Source organism: Ruditapes philippinarum, unplaced genomic scaffold (genome assembly GCF_026571515.1).
Source record: "Ruditapes philippinarum isolate M1 unplaced genomic scaffold, ASM2657151v2 ctg2267_1_1_1_1, whole genome shotgun sequence".
NCBI classification, from domain to species: Eukaryota; Metazoa; Mollusca; class Bivalvia; order Venerida; family Veneridae; genus Ruditapes; species Ruditapes philippinarum.
Genome location: NW_026852227.1, coordinates 11,272 through 38,085, shown reverse-complemented (window position 1 = coordinate 38,085; position 26,814 = coordinate 11,272). Strand labels below are relative to the sequence as shown.

General features: G+C 31.3%; 2 protein-coding genes across 4 annotated transcripts in view; one reads left to right on the top strand and one right to left on the bottom strand.

Moving 5' to 3' along the window:
- The window catches only part of LOC132753120 (band 7 protein AGAP004871-like), a 37,881-nt gene extending 19,939 nt beyond the window's left edge, over nucleotides 1–17,942 (top strand). For both annotated transcript variants that reach the window (XM_060743556.1, XM_060743547.1), the window contains exons 4-10: nucleotides 7,632–7,738; nucleotides 10,142–10,214; nucleotides 10,834–10,916; nucleotides 12,943–13,146; nucleotides 13,925–13,980; nucleotides 15,946–16,024; nucleotides 16,678–17,942. In XM_060743556.1, the coding sequence (XP_060599539.1) occupies nucleotides 7,632–7,738; nucleotides 10,142–10,214; nucleotides 10,834–10,916; nucleotides 12,943–13,146; nucleotides 13,925–13,980; nucleotides 15,946–16,024; nucleotides 16,678–16,872 (797 nt within the window). In that variant the 3' untranslated portion in view covers nucleotides 16,873–17,942. The remainder of the gene's footprint in view (nucleotides 1–7,631; nucleotides 7,739–10,141; nucleotides 10,215–10,833; nucleotides 10,917–12,942; nucleotides 13,147–13,924; nucleotides 13,981–15,945; nucleotides 16,025–16,677) is intronic.
- Nucleotides 17,943–20,194: 2,252 nt separating this feature from the next.
- Nucleotides 20,195–26,736, bottom strand: LOC132753105 (centrosomal protein of 112 kDa-like). Of its 2 annotated transcripts, none has more exons than XM_060743538.1 (11): nucleotides 26,655–26,736; nucleotides 26,039–26,255; nucleotides 25,291–25,682; nucleotides 24,061–24,395; nucleotides 23,391–23,476; nucleotides 22,788–22,870; nucleotides 22,446–22,555; nucleotides 21,573–21,694; nucleotides 21,106–21,347; nucleotides 20,774–20,966; nucleotides 20,195–20,387 (listed from the first exon to the last, which is right to left on the bottom strand). In XM_060743538.1, the coding sequence occupies exons 2-11, from the start codon at nucleotides 26,235–26,237 to the stop codon at nucleotides 20,272–20,274; spliced, it is 1,878 nt and encodes a 625-aa protein (XP_060599521.1). In that variant the 5' UTR covers nucleotides 26,238–26,255; nucleotides 26,655–26,736; the 3' UTR covers nucleotides 20,195–20,271. The 2 variants fall into 2 exon arrangements, with proteins under 2 accessions (XP_060599521.1, XP_060599513.1); XM_060743530.1 differs by having other exon boundaries at nucleotides 26,558–26,722.
- Between the last annotated feature and the right edge of the window lie 78 nt (nucleotides 26,737–26,814).

Sequence of the window (26,814 nt, the reverse complement as noted above, 5' to 3'; positions counted from 1 at the left end):
ACCATTAAGCATAAACAACGCCCGACACATTTGAATGATTATCTTTTGATGCAAAGAAAGCATCTATTTTAAATTGATAAAAATAACCAAAAACTATTCATAATGAATAAAGCTGAGAGTGTCTCCTTACCTATTTGTAGGCAGAAGAAAAATATGTCATTTTTTCACACTAATTCATGCAGTTTATTTTGATTTCCGTTTTTGTTTTTTCTTCTTTTTTTCTACCATATAAGAAAGAATTGTGAGATTTTCTGAATGTGTATTTAAATCTACTAGATGCTTGTACAAGAATAAACATACATTATAGCAAACCTTAGATTTTTTTTGTCATGTGAACAGTGAATAAATATATCACACATATTGTTACGATTGGGTTTTGTCTTTATTAAAATATACGAGGGTAAGAAATATTGCATCTCTTTTAATCAACAATATAAGTGTATATTTGCATGGGATGATATTGTGTTTATTTATCGTTGTTTTCATCTGAATGACCTCAATTTCACGACGTATGATGTATGTATGGTTTGTATATTAAGTAGAAATTGGTATATATCATTTCATTAACCATTGATGTTTTCTAGCAATATCATAGTCTGGGAGGAAAGAGGACAACGACAATTTATCTGAGAACTGTTGGAAAATGTCTCTCTCTAGATAATGAATATGGCTTTAGGGTACAATCAGTTTTACTTCTTCTTTCTTTAATACACAGTGGTATAACATAGTAATGAGAAAACCACTATCGGTTAATATAATGGAAGGCAAATATGAAGGGGTATTTTGTTGACTTGATTTTAGTCTTTCGTTCGCGAGCATCTTTCATTATTTAAGGAATGATTTGAGTCTTACATTGAAAAAGTAAACACTTTATGACAAATAACACAGAAGGTGTATATATTCATTTCTGCCACTTCTGTACTCATTGTATCAGTCCTAATTATTGGCAGTTCCTATTCAATGTTTAATCGAATAACAAATTGTACTTTAATGTATTCAGGCTTTGATTGTATTTAACTGAATGCTATTTTCAATTGACAAAACGGGAAACAGGTTGTGATTGTGATCCGGCTCTTAAATGTATAAGAAGGTAATAATAACACATATACAAGGCAGAAATCAGATTAGTGAAAAGATGGTGAAGGTATATATGCAAAGCAAAGTTTGAAAAAAACATGTACAGTATTAAAGAGAAATAGCATAAACAAATGTTTTATTGAAACTGTTTAAAAAGATGTAAGATAAACTAGGATTTAAGGACCGTGTATTTTTTTAATTGTTTTTATTGAACAGATTGTAGTTCTTGTTTCGATTTTTGAAGATATAGGCTGGACATTTACAGGTAAAATATAGTGTCAAGTAAATACATGTGTGACTTTTCAAAGCTGCTATAGATATTTACAACCATGTTAGTCCAGCACATTATCTGTAAATGGAACACGGACAATTTGTAAAACGTTATGTATTTATAATTATTTTTTAAAGACTCAAGCTTTATTTGTTATGTGTTTTCTGTTAAAACAATGAATTAATCAGTAGTGTTCCATCCCCCCCCCCCCGAGAAATCTCACGGCTTTATGTATTTCTAGGTTACAGAAGATGTGTGTCAGAACATATTTTATTCTAACAAATTCATAACGTGTTTATGTTACCTTGCTTCAGATATAAATCAAGATTGTATGGCCCGTATTGAATGTTTATGTACCTAAAGTAACCATATACTAGTATAGTAACAACCATGTTCACAGAGAAATATGTTAATAGATTTGCCATTTGTTAGAAGTTATGACAATGTGTGACCAAAAATAAAAAATAATTGCCACATCAACTCAGTTGGACACCAAATAATATTTTGACCAATTAAAAAATAAATTTATCTGCATCATCTGCAATATATGCTCTTATTTGTAATTATCTATTAACTATTTGCTTATCGTAAACCTCTGTAATTTTAAGAACTCAAGCAAAAATGCACGATTCATAAAATGCAATAAAGTTCTTTCTTTTCTAAACGTGGGTCTATAATTTAAATAAGTTTAGATCATATACCTAAATCCTTCTAATATATAACAAGGCACGATACAGTCTCCTGTTTGACTTGCACAAATAATACAATATTATTTCAAAGAAAAAAACTACAGCTTGGCATAGTTCAGAAAACGATATAACGCGTCATTTAAAGTCGACAGTTTAACTATGTAGCTTGTGATATGAAAGTTAAGGTTTCTGTCGGTATTCTTCACAATTTTCACTGCAAAAGCTGTGGTAGGTAAAATAAAAAGTTTTATGTTCATGTTATTCATCATTTTGTATGTGATTCGGTATACAGGTAATATATCTGCGCAAGTTATACACAACTTGCCTATCTATATTAGAATCGAAGTTTACAGTTTTACAGCACTAATTTAAGTAAGATTGGTCTCAGGTGTCCTATTTTAATGCCATACACTGTCATTATTCTGTATGGATACTAAGCTCCATTAATTCATGTTGTGGGTAAAGTTTGACAAGAACACCTTATTTGCACAGGTCTTTTTCTATGCATAATGAGACTCTTTTATTACACATTTTAAAGCTGCATTATGTTTATTTCATAAAAAAAGAAATAGCTACATTTCGTTCATTAAATGTGTTTCATATTAACTCCCGTTCTTATTTGGTGGTGTCCAGACAACCAAAGCCTAAAATTGAGCAACCTCATTGTGGCGAAATCGGAAGTACAATTTCTATTTGTATGAGAAACTCCGCCGTCAGGTTATCCGTACATCAATGTAAAATCAAACATTTTTAAGCAGCAGTCCGAATTTAACGGTAAATTCCCGCATTATATTACGAATGTTTTCATACAAATTCGATCTTTTTATTAGATGATTACTTTTTTGTGAACGACAGGGCTAATGCACTGTGAAACTAAAACGATTAAAGTTTTTTTGCACAAGAAAATCTCATATTTGCTGTGATCCACGTGGTAACAATAGATCTTACCACTGTGACGTAGCGCATACACGAGCTAATAATGTAGTCTTCCTTTAAATGTTAAAATTCATATACGAACTTTAATATTACTTTGAGGTTTTCCTTTTAAAATCATAACTTATGAAAACTATTTAATGAGATTTACAACAATACTGTTAAAAATGTTAACGAAGCTATAGAATGCTCGGTTTTTAAGCCGACGGAAAAATATGTATAAATAAATGTAGCTATAAGGGTACCTTCGTTTGATCAAACACAAAATGTATTCATGTTCTAGGAAAACTCACATCTAAGAATGTTACATCCTACGCAACTAATATTACTCAAAATCCAATATTTATTTGAATCTTATACATTGCATTAATAGAAATAAATTACTGACTTGGAAAAGATTTATTTCAGTACGATAGTAATATTTACATAATTATACACTATCTCGTTACATACAATCAGTAAGGATCACCATTACATTTGATACATCATTGGTATATAAATTAAAATATTTCCAGGGTTATTAACATTTTGGATTAGACGGGAACTGATTATGACATCAATTATTTAAATATCTATCAAATGCAAATAATCAAAGACTACATAGATCAAAAGTTTCCAGTTTTTTTTTATTAATCATCATCAATATCCAATCAAATTAAAATCTGCCAATATTTGGATTAATTTTCACATGAACATAGCTTGTGAATTATTATTAGACCTATTTTAATGACGTTTTTACACAAAAATATAGTTCTCGTACACGGACGAATAATTTATAAGAAAATGCAACTAAAGTGTTTGCGTTTTGAGAAGGAACAATGCCAAATACAGTTTCCTATAAATGAGCCGCGTCACGACAAAACCAACATATTTGGTTTGCGACCAGCATGGATCCAGACCAGCTGCGCATCCGCGCAGTCTGATCAGGATCCATGCTGTTCGCTTACCAACTCTATTACAAGTAGAGAAACTGATAGCGAACAGCATGGATCCTGATCAGACTGCGCGGATGCGCAGGCTGGTCTGGATCCATGCTGGTCGCAAACCCATTATGTTGGTTTTGTCATGACACGGCTCAAATATTTATTTATCAAACGCATACTTAATTCATTTTCAGACAGATTTATTGCTTTCCTTATATGATTATGTCATGTATGATTTAAAACCACTTTACGCATACACGTTTGAGTTTAAAGATTAATTAATGGTGAATTTAACGCGATGTATTTTATATCTAAAGCAATTCCTTCTTCGTTTTATGAAGAACTTTTGCAGTACATCTTTTACTTGAAATAAATGCATTCCTATTCCTGTAGAAATCCTTAGTGTTGATATTACAGATAAAAACGGCATTTTTTTAAAATGAAGGTTCTTTCAAACACTTGCACAACTATGCAAGGCAACATGGGCGACCATCCTTCGTACACGACAGTAATATTTTCTTTTCAACTAAAAGCATCAAACCTGGACTTATTATAATCTAAAATACATGCATGAATATATGACAACGCGCAATAATTTCAAAGGACACATCGCTAAACATCTTATTTATACAATGCGGGTAAGATACATAAGTACAAAACAAAGTAACGACTTACATAAATACCATGAAAGGAGCAGAGGCACACCTTCTTAAAATGGAAAGTGGTGCATTAACTTCTTTTATCAAACATTTAATCATGTCAATACCCACTTCCTATTATTTGACCCCTCGTTAATGTGTGCCTATATGATGTGTACAGACGTTACTTACTGGTAGTTATGTATATTGAGCATATCCATCAATGTCCATAGAAGAAGATAAACAGTTTATAACAAATCTCTAATCATTCCAGTAGACTTTAGGCCATGGTTTGTAGGTCTAAAAAAATAAATATTTTAGGCAGCGCATTCTTCTTTTTTTTACAAAATCTTTAACCCTAGGTCAAAAGCTCACAGAAAGATCAACAAGCTCCTTTGTTTCGTTTAAGCTGCAACATGTATTATTATAATAAAAAATTAATATCCTGACTCTCCAGTTTTTAAAATATTCTAGAAGCAACATTTTTAACTGATGTTCATCTAATTATCATTTGAGTTTAATAGTAGGCATAGTAGCTAAAATATAGAAAGAAACGATGAACATTTTAAAACGCTCTGTTTATATAAAAATCAACAAAAGAGTTTGTTTGTTGCGAGTTGGAGTTTAGCAACTAACAAATATGTTATACACAAATAAGCACAGCAATAAATCTGTCTGTATCTCAAATCTATTTGAGTATAATAAATGGAATAGCAATGTGCATTTGTCATAAGGCAATTACATTTTGTTTCATTTTCTTCTCAAATTAGGTCTTCTCTGGATTCATTGAAAAATAAGACATTCTGGCTAGAAACCAGTTGAATATATTTGACTTATGTATAATGTAGAGGAATGATTCGTGAAAAAACAATGAACAAAATGACATTGTCTCCTATTGTCCTAAAGTCAGTTTGTATTACTAGTATTCGGGAAAACCTTTGGCAATATAACTAAAATGTGTCTAGGGAGATATCATAATTATTTATATTCATATAGTTGTACAGATGTATCATTGTCAACTTATACTTTCTGGGATATAGCATATACTTTGACTGTTTGTTTAGTTTATATATTATTACAAAAGTATATTTTATAAAAAGATATTTGATACGGAATAAGGAATTGTACTGAATAACTTCAGAAAATTCTCTTAAATTGCTTGTCTTCATTAATAAAAACCGGACACGAACAATTTCTACTTTTGATTCTCACAATACTTGTGTTTAACGCTGACGCTGACGTTAAATGACATTTTGTCGATGTGACGTCACATGACACAGTAACGTAAATTTGTACGTATAGTTGTACTTTCGAAGATGGAGTCCATGATTTGTCAAAAGTGTTTAAATTTCGTTAGTTTTGTATTTTTAAATACATTTCACATGAGAAAGTGAAATTATCGTGTTAAAACAGCATGTCAATAATTAAAACATGATAAGAAAACATTATGTGCTAAATGACAGACACTGACATCTTTACAAACGCAGACACATTTTCAATAATTAAATTTAAAATAATTTAATGCAGTGATTTAAGAGTATAAACATGGATGCTAAAATTACTGTTAATAGTTATTCAACACATTCATCTAACCCATCAATAAATTATGTGGAGAAGGAATATACATTTGTAGGTAGGTTAAATAACAATTATACCAAATATTTACAACCGTAAAGTAAATGTCCATTTGATTTGACAGATATACACAGAATACTTTACGTGTTGCAAGTCTGCTCATATGGAATAAGTAAACGTGATTAAGAGACCATTGGAGGCATACAACCATCATATGTTTTATTCCATTTTTATTCTTTTGAAATAATTTTGACCATAGAAATTTATCATTAAGACGTTGCACGTGCAAGTGACGGGTAAATATATAGTGGATGATTCATTATTTATTTAAAGTTAATTTTAATACATGTACTAGAATAACTTTTCAATGTTTGGTATACACAGAACTGTGGCACTGTCCCATTAACTACCTTACTTTTATAGTAAACGCACATGAGCCTTGCCTTTTCTTCAGTTAATTGACTATATAAGATAAAGGTGATATTAGATTACAATATCTCTAAACATCTTTACTTTTAAAACACATCAACAATTAAACTTAGGTCTTTTTTGCAAATGCACTGTTTAGAATATGGTTTTAAAAATGGACATTTTATTTCAAAAATAGTTGTCCATGATGTTCCAAAAATGTCCGGTTTATCAGATTCCGTCTGCCAACATTTTACCTTTTAACTTTCAATTCCCCCCTTACAAATGTAGTGAAACAATTTACGGTATATCACGTAACAATGTCTGCAAGGATTTTATTTAAAGAGCAACATTAATGGAAAGCAAGTACAAAAGATGTCCCTTGTGACAAACTGACATCGTCTAAATAAAATATAATCCATAGTTTAACAACGTTATTGGAATATTTACCGAAAAATAAGTGATTTATTGATACATTCTTCACTAATGTCCAAAAGGAACATTGCACCATCACTTGGTATCAAGATAGTTGCACTATTTACAAAAGTATAACTTTACGATATGAAAGAGTCATTAATGTCATGACTCAGAATTTTAAGGCCTCAGGCTCGGAGAAATAATATATAACTAAATGGGCAAATATCATTATAATCTTTTAAACTGAACACATTCAGTTTGTATTATCCTGATTTCTTACAAGTAGAAATCAATTCGCTGTATTGGTAGTGTTGTTTAAAATGGAATTACAGAAATTAATATCAGCCTTAACATATCCATATCCTGCAATGTTTGTAATAGCCAGTATAAAAAACATAGTATGAAGTTATTTAAACAGTGATATTCTGTATTTAGTTTGGTTAGATCTTTTCTAACACTGTCTCTACTAATAAAGTGGTTTTAAGTATTTTGTTCTTTTTCTTAATATTATATAATTTGTATTGTACATGTGCATATAACACTGATTATACCGAGCATTATGTTCCTATACTTACCCTTTTAATTCAATTATATCAAAGTTTACAACAATACAAATGGTAAAGACAACAATTATTTCATCAACATAAATGGATATCACAGTTTTTTAACTAACATATTAATTTTATTATTATATTTACAGCTGATGATAATACAGACGGTGCCGGGTGCTGTGGCTGGTTACTCTATACTTTCTCAATACTAGTGATAGTCGTTACACTGCCTTTCTCTCTCATCTTTTGTATAAAGGTAATCCTTTTCTTCCCCCTATATGGGCATGTTTTTGACATTGATAACATAACTCAGGAATTGTGCTTGCTGACAAATTTAACTAGAAAATAAACTCAGACGTGCATTGTTGCAACAGTAATGCCATTAAATATATCAAAGAAATTAATTAAAAAAAGGTTTGACTCCGCACTCATAATTCTTTTTTAAGATTGATCACTTTACAAGCAACAAATAATATGACAAATACCAACACATTATTTCATTTTAATATAACTCTCGAGATACAAATCTAAATCATTTAATCACGTTTGATAATTTATAACCATTTTTGTCCGGAAAAATATCGCTAGTTAATCTAAGCCAGTAAATATATCGCAAGTAAATACTAATAAATATTAAAAATGAAATAACTTGTTCTATATTGATAGTGGGATAGCCACAAACAGTTTAATTGAAAATAAACTCATTGTTTTCAAAAATTGCGTTTTGTCGCATAGTAGCAATACAATCATGATATTCATTGAAAAACCTATTTATTTATTTCATTTTGTCATATCACAAAGTGCGTTAGAACCATTTGTCACTTTATCACTTTTATTACATATATATGTCTTTTAGTGTTTATTTTTATATGCCCAAAAGGGCATATTATGTTATACCCCCTGGCGTCCGTCTGTCTGTCTGTCTGTCCGTCCGTCCGTCCCTCCGTACGTCCGTCCGTCCGTTAGCAATTTGGTTTCCGGAGCATAACTTAAGTTCCAATTGGCCCACAATGTTCAAACTTCATAGGATGATTGTCCATATTGGGTAGAAGACCCCTATTGATTTTGGGGTCAAAAGGTCAAAGGTCAAGGTCACTATTACCTTAAAACTGAAAAACAGTTTCCGGAGCATAACTTAAGTTCAATTCGACCCACACTGTTCAAACTTCATAGGATGATTGTCCATATTGAGTAGAAGACCCCTTTTGATTTCGGGGTCACAAGGTCAAAGGTCAAGGTCACTATTACCTTGGTACTGAAAACAGTTTCCGGAGCATAACTTAAGTTCCAATTGGCCCACAATGTTCAAACTTCATAGGATGATTATCCATATTGGGTAGAAGACCCCTATTGATTTGGGGATCAAAAGATCAAAGGTCAAGGTCACTATTACCTTATAACTGAAAACAGTTTCCAGAGCATAACTTAAGTTCAATTCGACCCACACTGTTCAAACTTCATAGGATGATTGTCCATATTAGGTAGAAGACCCCTATTGATTTTGGGGTCACAAGGTCAAAGGTCAAGGTCACTATTACCTTGGTACTGAAAACAGTTTCCGGAGACATAACTTAAGTTCCAATTGGCCCACAATGTTCAAACTTCATAGAATGATTGTCCATATTGGGTAGAAGACTCCTACTGATTTTGGGGTCGAAAGGTCAAAGGTCAAGGTCACTATTACCTTAAAACTGAAAACAGTTTCCGGAACATAACTTAAGTTCCATTCGACCCACGCTGTTCAAACTTCATAGGATGATTGTTCATATTGGGTAGAAGACCCCTATTGATTTTGGGGTCACAAGGTCAAAGGTCAAGGTCACTTTTACCTTGATACTGAAAACAGTTTCCGGAGCATAACTTAAGTTCCATTTGGCCCACAATGTTCAAACTTCATAGGATGATTGTCCATATTGGGTAGAAGACCCCTATTGATTTTGGGGTCAAAAGGTCAAGGGTCAAGGTCACTATATCCTGAAAACTGAAAACAGTTTCCGGAGCATAACTCAATTTCCATTTGGCCCACAATATTCAAACTTCATAGGAGATTGTCGATATTGGGCAAAAGACCCCTATTGATTTTGGGGTCACTAGGTCAAAGGTCAAGGTCACAATTACCTTAAAACCAAAAACAGTTTCCGGAGCATAACGTAAGTTCCATTTGGCCCACTATACTCAAACTTCATGGGATGATTGTCCATATTGGGTAGAAGACCCCTATTGATTTTAGGGTCACAAGGTCAAAGGTCAAAGTCACTTTTACCTTAATACTGAAAACAGTTTCTAGAGCATAATTAAAGTAATTTAATGGCCCACAATATTCAAACTTCTTAGGATGATTGTCCATATAAGGTAGAAGACCCCTATTGATTTTGGGGTCACAAGGTCAAAGGTTAAGGTCATTATTAATAACTTAAGTATTAATCAACCTACAGCTGTAAAATTTTATAGGTAATTTAGCTAATTCCCATGTCTTACAAATGCTTCATCCTTACTAAAAAAAACAAACACTTTCGGGCTTATAATGCTCCGCCTAGCGGTGCTCTTGTTTTCTTTGCCTTAAGTTTATGTCTTCATGTCTATTATATAATGTATGAAAAAATTTTAATGGCTTGAATATATACTAATGTCACTAACATGTTACTTTATTGCCATTCAGGTAGTTCAAGAATATGAAAGGGCTGTCATTTTCAGGCTGGGACGATTACCATCAGGCGGAGCTAAAGGTCCAGGTAAGAAGGAAGGATATATGTTTACATTGAACAATATTAAATTATATCACAGTGTAAAAAGAACATACATGTATATTGTTCATCAGTGTTCTCGGAAAATATATCAAAATAAGGCATGTTCAATATTTTTGAAATCAATTACTTCTCATTATTTTATTTTTGCATGATAAAAAACCGCATTTGTTCGCAATTAATGATAATAATTTAGTAATATACACGTATAGGTAAATTGAATTGATGAAAATGCATTAGATAATCGACATAGAGATAACGATTAACATATCAAATATCTAAAGTTATATATTGTTCTTGTCCATCGGGAATGTCGTTGATATGTTGAGAATTGAAAATCCTCTTAAGCTGCTTCTAGGGGCGTGAATTATCTCTAACAAAAAGAGTCTGCGATATTGAATTTCTTGTTTTCTTTTAATTGCTGTTGAGGGATGTTCCCTTCCTAAGTTTTTTAATGGTTTAATCTCTGTATTCTTACGCAATGACATAAAACTAATTGTTTGTGTCTGACAAATCTTGTACTAATATTTTTATGGAATTTGTAGCCATCATCAAAGATAACTGTAAAAGTGCTTATTGTTATATATAAGTTGGTACATGTTTGCAGGTATATTCTTCATAATTCCATGTATTGAGAGTTATACGAAGATAGATTTGAGAACAGTTTCATTTGATGTGCCACCACAAGAGGTAAAAATTGCATAAAGCTTTTAAAGTATTGTCATATTTTTGTTAGGCAGAATAAATGTAAATTATAAACGAGAATGTGTATAGTATATACATGTACAAACACATTTGTTTGTAACATGATAATAGTTTTAATTTTCAAATATCTTTCAATTTGTTTTGTATTTGTGCATTTTCTATGATATATTTAAATTTGTGGTATTCAATATTTCCGGATCCCTCAAAAATCTATTCCTTAAGGACCTCAATAATAGTTTAATATATAATGTTAATCTAATGCATCAGGAAAATCCTGCACAAAGTGAGGTTCGAATTAACAAACAGACAAATTAGTAAACTAATGAATCAAGGAATCGATTACCTTTAACTAGTGCGGTGAATTCTCACGCGTGAGAAATGGAAATTTCTGAAAACAGAGAGGGCCCCATGAGCAATGAAAACACAGCAATACGTGGATATTTCAGATTCAGTTAAATGGAATGCGTTCATGAGCTAATAAAACGCAAAAGACCCCACTTCTCTGACACAAAGTAAAGCTTATTGTGTATGTAACATTTACACCTTTCAACGCAACAAATATTCGATGAAATACTGGGTTACTGATTGTCGCAGTTTTAATATATATTTAATAGAATTACATTCGGATAAAAAGGTTCATGCTTAGCGTGCCTATGCTATTTGGTAGGTAGAATTTATTTCATGGCAATTTTACCAAATAACAGATTTCCTCCGAAGTTTAGAACGAATACATTTGGTCACTACTAGTATAATGATCCGCCTATCGAAAGCCCTGGTAATTAAATAAATGATCTTATATGATGTCTAAAAACATTACAAATTACTTCTCATGTGCTACAATAGTTTAAAAGATTGACTGACTTATGTTGCACTCAACATAGAGGACTAATACCTAATACTCCTAATTCAAAAAGAAGAGTTAAAAGATCTTGAGTAAATTACTTCTTTATAGTGTAAAGAACTAATATTCATATTAACACAGTATTTTCCAATTGCGTGATGTAATAAAATGCCTTGTTTTTGTACCATTAACTCAGTTTCTTATATAGAAATAAATACGTATATGCCATTGTTGATAAAATTCGTAACGGTTTATACTTCCCGTATTTAGACTACAACTACAAAAGCATTTCCCCAAGGGATCGTCTGATAGGCAACCAATCGTTAGGCAACTTATAGTTTCTCATTTTGTACCGTAGGAACTCGCTCTTGTGTTTTATAACGCTTGAGAAAATTACCAAAACAAGCCTGAAGATTTATTGTCTGTTTAGAAATCTGTGCTTTCCCTTTGAAAGAAAGATGCTCCTTAATCGTAATGATAGTTTAACATGGAAACAATTTCTGCAAATATCGATTTGTGTTTATTTCTGTAGCATTTATAATGCTATCATAATATTTTGCAGTGTTCATTCATGTAACCTTTGGTACGCTTTCTTGACATATGCCTATCCTTAATTTTGAATCGTATAAACTTGTTGCTGGTTTGGTAATCGGAATAAAATACTTTTTTAAGAAGCCTTTGAAACAAAAAGTTAATGATTTTAATCAGAAATATTTTGATATCTATTGTAATTATTCTTTTATTTTGTTAAGTCATTTCGATGTGTTTAAATGAGCTGTAGTATATGGTAGTCAGTTTTGAAACTATCTAAAAAGCAAAAAACACATGATAACCCAAAATAAGAAAAAGTGGGTCATGGTATAAAATGGAAAGAGATTAAACGTTCAAGTTTATATAATTTTCATTATTACTTTATATTTTTCAATTCGTCTAATTATTCATTATCTACTTGACGTAAATTCTAGTCGTTTATGATTGGTTCCAAGACATTTTGCTGGAAAAGATATAGATCAGAATTGTTGCAATGTATAAAGTACAAATAATAATATTATTAGTTAAATATGCCTGATACAAAATCTCATTTATCGTCATTAACTTGACTGATTGATTGATTGATTGATTATATGTTGTTTTATTACCGAACATAAGGCTATATACATAATTTTTCAGGTTTTAACAAAGGACAGTGTGACAGTCTCGGTAGATGCCGTGGTATATTATCGTGTGTCAAACCCTACTATTTCTGTTGCTAACGTTGAAAATGCTCACCATTCTACAAGACTTCTTGCACAGACTACATTGAGAAACATCCTAGGCACTAAGAACATGTCAGAAATATTGTCAGACAGAGAGAGTATTAGTCAAGGCATGCAGGTATGATTCTTTTTAAAACATTGCTTTGGAAAAAAAACGTGTCAATATTTCAAAACCCAGTGCAATCTTTGTACAGTTTCACCACATTTTAAAAAGACTTCGCCAGTTTCAGTTTTAATGAAGATAACCATATGCAAATGCAGTTTCAACTCTTGTAGGATTCACACGATTTTAGAGTTGATCTGATTGGCCGAAATCTCAGACTCTAAGCTGATACGCCTACAATCAGTTGAAGATATAAGGTGTTAGGTTTTTTCAATTTTAACTCAGACTTAAGTTTTATAATAAACAACGTTTAATTAATAAAGGTTTAAATAAATATGAAATTCAGGCCGGGTTTCATCCTGAAGTGTTTTGAATTTGACTTGAGACAGTTTCAAAGTTGTCTGACTACACTTATGATCTGATTGCAATAACTTAATGTTATTTTGAACAAATATGATGCAGTTTCAAAACATAACTTTAATAAGTTATTCTAAAAACTAACTATATTGTTTAGCATCTTGTAACATAATTATGTCATCATGGTGGATTTTACAAATTTTATGTAATTGTGTGAATCATACAATAACTATGTTGTAAAACAAATTATCTAAATAATCGGAAAATTTATTATTTGGATGTTACTATCTCTTTTAAATTTGGAAAAAAAAATGTATTGCTTGGTAATAATTTGAAGTTTTCTTTATTTTATAAAGGTAGTTATGATTTCCCCTAGAGATTTGATAAGCTTATAACTACTTTTGCCCAGTCAGTAAAGTTGTTTGTATTATTTAAGTCAACACTAGACGAAGCTACTGATAGCTGGGGTATCAAAGTAGAGCGAGTAGAAATGTAAGTTGTTGTTGTTTTTATCTAGAAATCAATTTGATATGCTTCGAAATGTGACTGACAATAATGACTTGCACCACTAGAACATGTCATTCTGTACATTCAAGTGTCTGACTGAGCTACAGTTCAATATGTTGAATTTATTAAGAAATTATTAAGGTCGAGTATCTTATTGTATTTCAAATTCAATTAAAGATATTTACTAGTATGTACATATATATGACATTTGTATGCATGTTCATATATTTCTGATCAATACGAAATTCTTACACTAGTTAAACGTGAAATAAAATAGATTAGCAAATGACAAAATAACATTTATAAAATTAAGAATAATGCAAAAATATCATGAAAGATATGTTGTGTGCAATGTTAAAATCATGCAAAAACACATTATTAAATGTTTTTATTTAATAAATGTGTCGCAATTTTTGTAGAATTTTATAAGAAACCCTCTATGTTTTATTATAAGCTTACTGGTAATGTCGTAATTAAACAATCTGTCCAAAAACAAATATTCAATTATTGATAATAGCTTTGGTATTTATGATAGATGCAATTAGCGAGAATACCTAAAGCATTTGTTTCTGGTGTTAAAACATCAATCAGACGCATAACTTTTCACAAGATGACCTTTGATTTATTTCTTATTCTGTTCTGATATATGTACTGTCGAAAAAAAATCTATTTTTTTAGAAATATTGATCAATTATTTATTTTTGAGATGCTAACATCTTGAAACATTTGACAGACATGTGAAATTTTGCTTTGATAATTCTATCAACAAGCATTGGGAAGATAGTAAACACTCAAGATGTTTTTTGTTGAGATTTTAAATTGAAAAAGTTAACTTTTGATGTAATCGTCAAATAATGATGATTTTCATGATCTCTCACTAGCTAATATTGAATAATGTATAATTGTCCTTTCATCTAGGAGCATTGCTCTGCAAAAGCAGGTGATGTATTCTGCTCCAAGAAGGAGAAAAGGCTTAAATAACAAAACATTTAAACCTTTTTACAATAGGTAAATCCACACCCCCTCTATTATACGATTTTCGTGTGAATGTGATAGTTTTAAGAATACTTTTTGGGAAAGGATTTTTCATAGGAATGACATTGTTTTCATAAACAATCTTATATTGGTGGCAGAATATTTGAATTATTTTTAGTGACGAAATTATAATTGGTGTCGTAATGATTGTACAGCTTACTTTCGAAAGAAAAGAAATTTATAACAGCGAACGATGATTTAAACATTTTATTCCATAGAAAATAATAGTTAAAGTTTTTGGGATAATAGGTGTTATTCTAAATTTATTGTTGAGAGGTCAATTATTGGTGGTTGTGTTTTAAAGCAGTATAACCCACTTCCCCCTTGAAGCATTTGTTCTCACTTGTGACATCCTATTTCACGAGTGATTCTTGTGGTGAATTATATATTTAGATTTTCTAAATTTATTTTTGAGAGGTCAAATATGAGAGGTCAAATATTGGTGGTTGTGCTTTCAAGCAGTATAACCCACTTCCCCCTTGAAGCATTTGTTTTCACTTGTGACATCCTATTTCACGAGTGATTCTTGTGGTGAATTATATATTTAGATATCGGTTGTATATGTTATGTCTTTATAACAGTTTATTTATTTATTTATAAGAGTATTTATAATAACATTACAACCAGTTTTATGTTCATAATTTCTCATTATTGTTTCCAATAGAATCACACATATTTTTGATTTTAGATTCAGTAACACATTTTTTTACCCGGAAATGGTATTATGGTTACATTAATATTTCTAATAGATCTACATACATGTATATACATTTCAAAATCAGTTACAGGATTACTGATAATATTAATATTGCATACAATTGTATACAATTATGTTTGGCATAAAGCTTGATATTTTAACTTATTTCATATTAGCTTTCATGAAATGATAGATAATAGTTGTTTTGTATAACACAGTAAGGATGTGAGACTACCAGTACAGTTACAGAGAGCAATGGCTGCAGAGGCAGAAGCTTCACGTGAAGCTAGAGCTAAGGTTTGTTGCACCATATTTTTAAAGGTCGAATGGGTCCAAAAAAGATATCTTTATTATTTCCCCAATTCTTTTTATTTTCTATGTCATCTTGCAGTTTCCAAAAAGTTACTTATTGGCCATAAAGCCTAACCATCTTTTGCCTCTTTTACATTTTTGCATTTAGTGCAGTTATAATAATTTGGTATTTTGTGTGGAAGTCAAAATTCCGTGTTGTTTACATTTTTGCTACATTTATGACAAATTATTTCACATCCAATGCTTCTTTCTTCAATTGAAATTCATTTAGCATGCCCATTATTAAAGAACATATTGCCATCTTTAAAGAGGACGAAATGTATACTTTTTGAGACTCATTGTGCCTTTCATTTATTTTCAATCAAATCAGTCATAGAAAATGAAAATGTTTTGCAATGTTAATTGAGTTCTACAAGTGTTCAACGAGGTAAAGATTCTTTATATGAGTTTTTATGCATCACCAAATTATTCTGTCTGTTTGTGTGCTTCACAATCAAAGGAATTGTACATATCTTCGAAATGCATAACAGTAACTATATAAGAGACATATCAAGCTATAACAGATAACCTGATCTTCGTCAAAACGCGTGCAAAATTATACCAAGGCACGGACAAACACTACCAATTTTTACATTTAGGTGATAGCAGCGGAAGGAGAACAGAAGGCTTCCCATGCACTGAAGGAAGCTGCTGATGTTATGGCAAAGTCTTCAGCTGCCTTACAGCTTCGATATCTTCAGACACTGAGTTCAATCTCCGCGGAGAAAAATTCAACCATCATTTTCCCTCTACCAATAGACTTGTTAAATGCATTTATAGAGAAAAAGAAGTAAATTTTCAGGATTTGTACTGTCACTTTATATTTGTTGAATAGTTATTTTGATAAACAAGTCAACCTGTTATATGTGCATTTGTCTTTATTGTTGAATAATTGATTTTATGTTTATATATTCTAACATGTTAAAATTTGTTATTTGTTTATCAATTTATTTAATTTGAATAGATTTAAACTTATGGTAATGTTTATAATGTGCTTTTTTTGAAGAGGGTTTATTGATACCAATTTTTCTGTAAATTAATATTTATTTTTGTACGGTTTTGTATGGCAGCGTGCCATACAAAACTAATACAGAATATTTTTTAAAAGCCTAAAATATAAAAACTGTCCTGAACTATAGGATACCATAATAGAAGGCAAACTGCTTAGAGCTATGTATAACATTTTCTGTTTCAAGTGTAATGAAATATTTGCCAAATGTTTTGACTTACAAGTTCCTCAAAGATTGGAGCCATGTATATGTTTTTATAATGTTATTTCTTTTATAGTAACATGTTACGAGTAAGACTTGTGGTTAATTTAAAGTGAAATCATTCTGCTTCAATTTGGATTAAATGATCATTATGTGTAATCGTCATGAAGTACAACCTTAAAAATCTAACCTTGTAATAAATGCCTTCGTTTCGTGTATCTAATATATTAAAATAAAAGTACAAATGGAAACATTCATTATGATCTAAATCTTAAGTACGCTAATTATTTATTGTTTTAATGGAGATAATTTGTTTATATAGAATGTACATAATTTGATGTATATGTTTTGACAAAGTTATCATTTGCCTTTCTTTATTATTAGCACTTGAATACCACACTATGCATATATTTGTGTATTAACTCGAACAAAACAGGAAATTAAAGGTCACAACAAATAATTAAGCAGCGACACAAAAACAATGTTATTACAACAGTTGTAGACTTATAATGCAGATTGCTTGTTATAAGAAATGCATATAGTTTATAACAACAAACGCACGTTTACACACATTTAACAAGATAAAATTAATCGAATCACAAGACAATGTAGTTTTGTTATTATTTAATCTAAGAGGTAATTTTTATAACGATTATTCGTTCTTATGTAGTTTTCACATTTACCATTGTTGTTACCTGTCAACATGTTCTGAGAGTTTTCTAAAGAATAAATTCAGAATAAAAACAATATACAGATTTTTATTTTCCTTTTGTTTAAACGTTAAAATGCTAACTGAGCTGTTTCATTTTAAGGTAATCATTTTGTAGTCTGGAGTTACTATTTTGGCATAATGTACATTTCTCCGAAAGAATAACTATTATAGTTTTGTACTCCACAAATACGTCTAGTATAATAGTTTAAGATTATTTTTAAATATAACACGTTATATATTTGCAAAAGTAATTCAAAGGTAAAATGTTAAACAAATAAATACAAAAAATAATAACTTATTGCTATTACATTAATACTAAGCATTAAGTGATTAAGTTCGTACTATTGAAATTGGATAAAAATCCATTCCGAATAGAAAGGTTGATGATCCCTTGCAAACTAAGGTACATACATTGCCATAAAATTGAACGTGTTAAATGTTTACAAAGCGTGATTACTATAATAATTACATGTTTAATTCTCGGCTGAAAACAAAGATACTGTACTGTCAACGTACTTATCGACGAGAAATCAAATATCAAACCAAATGCCATGGGATTTCTTCACCAAGACAACCAATTAATTGTTCAGTTATAAGCAACCACTGGGGAATATATCATGCCCACTAACAAAATGGGTCAGAAAATATGTGTTTTCTATGACAGTTATAAAAGTGACTGTTATAATAAGGCAAAAAACCACAACGAAAGCTAGTTTCCATATATTTAAGCTCGATTGTTAACAGGTATTAATTATCACTTTTCTGAATCTAACCAGCATATTTGTCATTTAACTATGACGTCAATATCGTCTATTTGATGTATTCAATATCTGAATTATCGATCTTGACTGCCTTTTCCCATTTTTGTACACTATTATTCTGTTTTGAAAATATTCAACGGGTTTAAAATTCACATCCTTTAAGAAAAGAACAAAAATGTTCAACTATTTTAATTACCGTTTTTAATAACGTTCATACCATTACTAGACATACACTGAAGTCACTTTTGCCAGACGTGTGACATATTTGCAAAAACCAAAATCTTTTTTCTTGGGCTTCGATTTCGGCTAGAAGTTATTGACACTATATTGGTGGTAATACACTGCACTGTCTGTTGTATTCATACAATAATTAAGTATATGTATCAAAAACATACTTGGGTATGCACATATCTCTTACGATTGTCTTGTTGAATGATAACCATAATTAAAATAGTACAATTTGTATATTGGTTCCTTCAGAAAGCTTTCATACATTCTACATTCTAGAAAAAACATGTAAAATGAATATCACTATTGGTCAATTACATAACACTTTACAAAAAAGTCATGTTTAGTTGCTTGCTCTAAAGCTCTAAGGCAAAAATGTTTCTAGTTCGTTAATTTGAAAAAAAGCAATCGGAAAAAGAAACCAACTACTTTATAAGGTATTTAAGGGAACAAAAAAATGCCACGTTAATTGAAGGTGTAGATTTATACTCCGGCTGCGCCCACTTCTCAGACTTTCACTCCGACAGTCATGGGATATTTATTTTCACTTCGGATTTGTATATTTATATTGAGTTGTGAAAACCAGCTATACAATCGAGATAAAATATATTGAAATAACAACTGGCTTCTTCAACAACACATCAAATACCAAAATGTTCGCAATATGCCTAAAATCATTCATATTTGCCATCAATTTCTGGTTGCTTACTCGTCAGGGGTATAACTTGGTGGACTTACTCTGGTGTGTACAGTTTGTCATGTACAAGATTAATGTTATATGAGACTGACAAAGCTGGATTTATTGGTTATTCATTTTGATGAAAATCATTATTCCATTAAAACTGTGTACCTAGAATGAACTAAAATTTATAAGTTGTTAATGTTCTTCACCATCAAATGCCGTACTATATCTGATCAACTGAAAGCCTCAACGTTTTTATTGTGAGTTAAAATCCGAATTAAAACACGAAACATAATTTAAACATCATTTTATACTTGGGATGGAATGCTTTTTTACTAATACAATATACCGGATATTTCGTTTATATACTTTTTATAAGCATCAGACTGCTTTTAAAGAAAGTAATGAAAGAATTATTTCAAGTTCTTGTTCAGGCGTCAATAATATATTTGTAAACACCAAAAGTATTTGAATCATTGATTGATCCCGGAGAACCCCAAAAAATGTATAACAACACTGAGATAAAGCACGTGGCAACATTTTACAACATATAAAGCAATTTGCACAAGGTATGTAAAGGTAAACAACGCTGTGAAAGTTTATCTTTTCGACGGTAAAGAACCGCCTGTGCTTCTGGGTGTTGTTTTTGACACTCCTTTAGAACCGGGCAACGATTTCGCGGGGTTTGTAGAAACAACTGATTTACCTAGATATCCTGAAATACATGTGAACATACAGTTAGGATGTGACTTTGATAACGTGGTCTTTTAAAAACAAAGAGCTATTAGAATCAGATATCAAATATAAATACAAAAAGTTTTATTTAGTGAGACACAAGTTTTAATGTTAATCATGAAGTGTATATGAAACTACATCTTATTTATCACACATTACATATTGAAGTCAGAAAAGGCCAACGGTACAAGTCTTAACATAAAGAAATACTTTATATTTAAGCACAAAACCATAGCACTTAAGCTAGAAACGTTCCATGTGTTCTACGAGAAAAAATAAATAATTGAAAACTCAACACTTTAATCATGGAATCTTCATTATAAACTAATAGCAGGGAAGAATAATGAAATTAAACCAGACATCAACCTGATGCTGCGATACTTCCGTTAGCGTTTGTCGTGACAATCACGTGTGGTGTCGTATCCGTCACCCACCCAGACGCCGTCATCCTGTATTGGTGATGTTTTATGGAGGTCGCTGTTCTTAATGGCATATCTTTGTTTTTAAACTGTTCTATAGATGTGAGGGTGTCTCTAAGCTTCTTTTCTACCTCTTCTATCTTCAAAGAAATGACACAAATTAGAACAAATCGATTCGAGTTCAAAGTGGCAAAGATAAGTGATTGGAATAAAGTTGACTACTGTTCTTAAACAAAATTGAGGAGAATAGCCCCAGTGCCATGTCTGGTAACAACTTACTCTGCTAACTAATGACTGTTCCTTTTCCCGGTACTGTTCCGTATGTTTCTGTATACCGCTGGTACCGCTTATAGCCACTTCTAACATCTCGTTTATTTCCGCCATTTTCTCGTCAAACTCATGTTTGTCTTTTAATAGTTCGCTATACATTTCTTCAACTTCTTCACGCTTCTTCCGTTCTGCTTCCACAGCTATTTTAGCTACTTCAAAATCGTGGTTAACTTCCTCAAGTTGCTCTTTGGCTGGAAAAAACACAACGTTCATACTGACAGAAACACGAACAAGTGAAGCTCTTTTTGGGCTTTTAAGTAAACGTCACTACTATTTTAGAAACGATGCTGGAAGATCCTAAATATCGCATCCGTGCATTATTTCATGTACGGAGATACACACGTAGTGAAATAAACACATCATTCACATACACTGTATAATAATTTAAGCATATTAAATTATAAAAAATATCATACCCTCTCCTATAGAAACATTGAGCTTTTTGATTTTTTCATCCTTGTCCTGAATCTGCTTCTGAACCTCTGACCTCTCAGATCTGACCCCTTCAAGTTCCGTCCGCAAACGACGTATTTCCTTTCTGCAAATAAACTGCTTTTGGTTAAATGCGTTTCCATTTGAAAAAACAAATGATATAAGGACTAGCCTTTGCACCTAATGTAAAAACCAGAAACAGGAGAGGTCCTTCTAGAGCACCGAAAACAAAAAGGTGGAAATTGCAGACGTTGTTTTATTGAGTATAATCATGAAAGATAACGTTATGCGCAACATCTCTCAGACACTCAAAATTCACTCATCAACACTTAATGTAATGAAATCATTGACTCCGAAGATCTTTTTAAACTTCAACTTCTTGATATTTAAATCTCCGACAGAAACAATTCCATTATTTATTGGAAAAAATGATTGCAATTATTCAAAACACAATTTAACCTTCATATTTCATGTATGTACATTTTGCTGAACAAATTGAAAAGGAGAGGTTGACAGTTTAAAGTTCTGAAAAGCATTTTACAATCATGTTTGTCTGTTGTATATCTCAACTGGCACATGCATGATGCACTTCAGACTTTAAATAATCGTAGTAAATCTACCATTTGAATAATACCATCGATATATGTTGTTATTTGAAAACTCTCTCTCTCTTTATGAAGAATTAGGGTTATACTGAATGACAGTAAAGTAGTAGAGACCCTATTACTAAAAAACAATGTACTAATTTAAATATAATTGACCTCCGTTTTATCCAAACCCACATAAGTAATCTTAAAACCAAGGACAATGCCTTCATCACCATTACGTCTTTTTCAAATCTCAAAAACTATACACACCTATCATTAAGGACTACTTTCTTTAGATTCACATTACTGTCTGGATTGTTGGGATCTTTCAATTTCTCCAAATCTTTGCTACATGTTCCTATGCGTTCTTCAAGTCGTGCCTTTTGTGACAAACAGAATAGACATGCGCTCAATATTCGGTTTCTCTATCTATACTTTGATTTCAATTTTCATTTAACAGAAAAAACATTACATGAAAATAAAAACTGAAAATTACGTATTGAATAATTCACGATATTGGATTAAATTCTCAAAATGGCAAAATATATATTTACCCGTATATTGTTTATAAAAAGAATAATTTAAAGGACATGTATATTTTACTTTAACCACCTTTTGTATCTGCGTTTCTTGAAATTTTTTCCTCATTGCATCACATTCATTCTTACTAACGTTGTAATTAGAGTTTGCAACACCTAAAACACAAACAAAAATTATTATGTATAATAATTTAGATAATATGCATATAATAGAAACAAGATCGTTTTTCGAAAATTTCGTTAATTTCCGTAACGCTAGATGTAATCGCAAAAAGTTTTTTTTTATCATGGTGCAATAAATGATTGTCAAAGAATAGTTATTCGTGAACTTTATCGCTGTTTTCCAAACGAAGACAGATTATGGTTTAGGAGAAAACAATAGCATTTTCAGGCATGACTTGTTTTTATATATATATATATATATAAAAGGGTTTTATACATTCATTTGATCGTGCAGATTCATAATTACAAATCAGGGCTTGGAAAGTCCTTGATCTCTTTGGAATGTAAAACCTTTAGCTTGTGTTTTGTCAAAGTCAGTCATATGGCATTTGTTATTTGCACTAATATGAAATAACACTTTACATAAAGTAACGTTTCTTTTTAGCTTTTGAAAAATATTAACAGGAGTTATAATCGATCCTTTTAAAAAGCTAATTTACTTATTTATAAATACCTAGTTTAACTCTGAGAGTTGCAAGCTTTGTGTTCAGTTCTTTTCGCTCTTCTTCAATTGATTGTAACTCTTTTTCCAGCGATTCCCTGTAATTAACAAATGAAGCAAACGGAACAACTTAAAGTTAATAAAACTGCATAATGAATATATGAGTATTAATACATTGTATATCTTATACTTAAAGTCCCTCGTTGTCACAGTCCCTGTCTAGAATTTTTCAATGTCTTTTTTGCAACATGTTATGTCTTTCCATGTATGTCATCAAATTAAACACACGACTATTCAGGTTTTACATTCATTACCTTTGCAGAATGAAAACACAATTTACACATATATGTTTGCACTCTTCTACATTTTGCAGACAAAAAAGGATACTCAAATAGTGGCTTTAAGAAAGATAGATAGACCTTCATAAAGAAATGACGTGAAAGCATAACATTTTGTGTTATTTACGGATGCCCAAAAGATACGTGGTTGTTTTATAATCTCTTTAAGATTAAATTTAGCTCGTGTCAATGAAGCCCATGAGCAATTAAACAGGAAGAAAAAACTTTAAATTAAGCCACTTCATAATAACAAACGTGAAAAACAACAACAACAACAAAAGAAGCTCATGGCCGTCACCTGTTCTCTGTGTGCTTCCATAGTACAGTTAATATTACAGTCATACCTTCGTTCATTCTCATTGATCAGATCTCTTTGTGCTTTCTCAGTATCCATCAGAATATCACTTATATTTACACTAGGGGTTAATTGAATAAAGTCAGCGGCCCGAAGTAGAGAATAGTCTGTCCTTACTGAAGTAGGAAACCGTTTATTTCCGGATTTTACCGAGACAGAAAGTCTATTGTTTGATGCAGTGTTTCGGGTTTTTCCAGAAATCACCGAGGAAGGATTACGGTTGGTATTGCTCTTTATCGAGACAGAATTTCTCTCATTTCCGGTTACGCTCTTTTGGAAGCTGTGGTCGCTACTGTTAGGCTTATTGTGGTATTCTTTACTTGCCTGAAAAAATTACAAAATTCAACGAATGATACTTGAATTTTCGTCGTTTCCCAACGTGCTGAGTAAATGTGGAAGGGTTGCGGGTTGTTTTACTGTACAGCTATTAATGATATGATACCCATAGGTATAAGATGATTTCTTTGCTAATCATAACAGTTCTATTATTTACAATAAATTTATGGTTTACTTGACTGAAACACATTTGAGCGCTTTTGGGATCTGTCACCTAAGTTAAATATTACGTAACCCAGTGAGCATGTATGAGAACCATCATGTTGATATTTAATGATAATAGAACAACAGTCGAAAACCTCTTCCTACATGACAAAAAGTACTAAAATACGTTTTATGAAAACTGTCAAAAGAGCAGCTTTGGCTTTATAACATTGTCAATATTTACCGATTCATTACGGTTCGTTGTTCTTGATGCCTTTATTTTCAGTAATCATCTGAATGTCATTTGGGCAGTTAAGTGTTGAATTCGTTTATTTTATTTTTAACGGTATTGAAATGCAGATATGTAACAATATGTGCAAAACAATAAACGTTTTCATTTGCAAGAATGGGAGGTTGATGGTAAAACTCACTTTGCGCGAACAACCCCTGGAACCATGTGGAACATATTTATTTCAGAACGACGCTGAGGAAAGCTAGGAATTAATTTGAATCAAAGTAGAATTCGATTCCATGTACTAAACGGAAATTGTATAAATTGAATAAGGAATTAAATAATGGCACTGATCCACTACCCCTGTTTATTCACCACTACATCAACACCATCATCAAGAAATGTCCCATGATGATATTTTGCTCAAAATTGTAAACTCAGGGTAATATTTAATCAAATATTTTTGAACATCTTTTAGATTTATTTACAAATTTCCTAAAAACTTACCTTTGAAGATTGTAGTTGTGGAGCTGTTTTTGTGGAAATCGTTTGGTACTTCGTTCTTGGTGATTTATCCAAATTGTGGAATTCTTCGTTATTTATACGGGATTCTTGCAATAATCTTGGGCTACCTTTCTCGTAGTAAACATATCTTTTCTTATAGGGTGCCTCGATTGGTTTTGTATATCCTTTCTCCGAAATAACAGAAGAGTTCTGAGTATTCTGTGATCTATACGAGTTAACAGACACTTTGTCAGAAACCGGAAGTGTTTGTCGATTGGTTAGCTGCGTTGTTCTAGATTTTAGAAGTACTTGTTGTGCAGAAAGTGTGTCGTCAAAATTATCATCTGCTTCGCCAGTTGAGAAATCGGAGGAGTGTGGCGGGGATACAATACGCCCTGAAAGTTTAAATGTCTGTCTGTTTAATACGTTTCAAAAATCTGTATAAGAAGTTGATCCAAATTTTCACCCATCTTTCTTTATATAAAGTGGTTTCTTTTATAGAAAAGATTTAGTTAAGTTTTACTTTCAAAATAGATTTGATTATCAGGGATGTGCAAAAAGTTTCGAAAAGCATTTTGAAAAGGTGAGGAAAGCTCCTACGCAAGATGTTCTTAAAAAATAACACATTTGAAACAGAGTTGTTTTATTCGGACTAGAATTATGTTCATTAGCTTTAGGTTTGTTCAAATGCTGTTTTTAAGAGATCGTCTCAATTGATTAATTAATTTAGTTAATTGACATTAATATTTACCTAGGTCCTCGTGCGAATATCTGGGCGTGGTTGAAAGTGATCGTAGTTCCTCCTCCTCAGTTGAACGCTTAGATTCACCTGTCTGATAGCTGTCGTACGTAGACACAGATTTGTTCTGTACCACCGAGTTTTCCTTCCCACTCTCTATTTTCGTTTTCTCAAAAGTTCTGTTCTCCCATGTAGGGTCATATTGCATCATTAAAATTTTGATATTGACCTGATTGTTCACAAAAATATATTTAAATGAATCAATACATAATATATCATGAAGCACTTTAAAAACACCACACAAAATATAAGAAAATTAATAGTAATCTGTTTCATTACTTTTATTTCATAAAGTTGTCCATCGACCAATAGCAGTTACAAGATTGTTCAATTTCTACTCATTTCGGAACTAAAAAAAAGCTTAAAATGAAAAAGGTTTTTAATAGTTCTGATAAAGTTTGTTCTATTTTACAAAAAGCGCAAAGTGGCGAAAATTGCCGGAATTTCACGAGCATAAAATGAATGTTTTACCTTCACAAGAAAAGTTCCAGTACGAATAAATGCATCAAAAATGTTTTTACAATATAACTTGAATACATACTAAACAAACAAGATAACACATATCTACCTCATTCTGCAAATTGAAAAAAAAAGAAAACGCAAAATAATTTACATGTATAGAAACTTTCTATTCAGATAGGACAATGTAAAAATTTAAAGCTACCCTTTATTTTTCTTTAAATCCAGTGAACGATTGTGTTTTGATTCAATTATTTAGAACAAAGAAA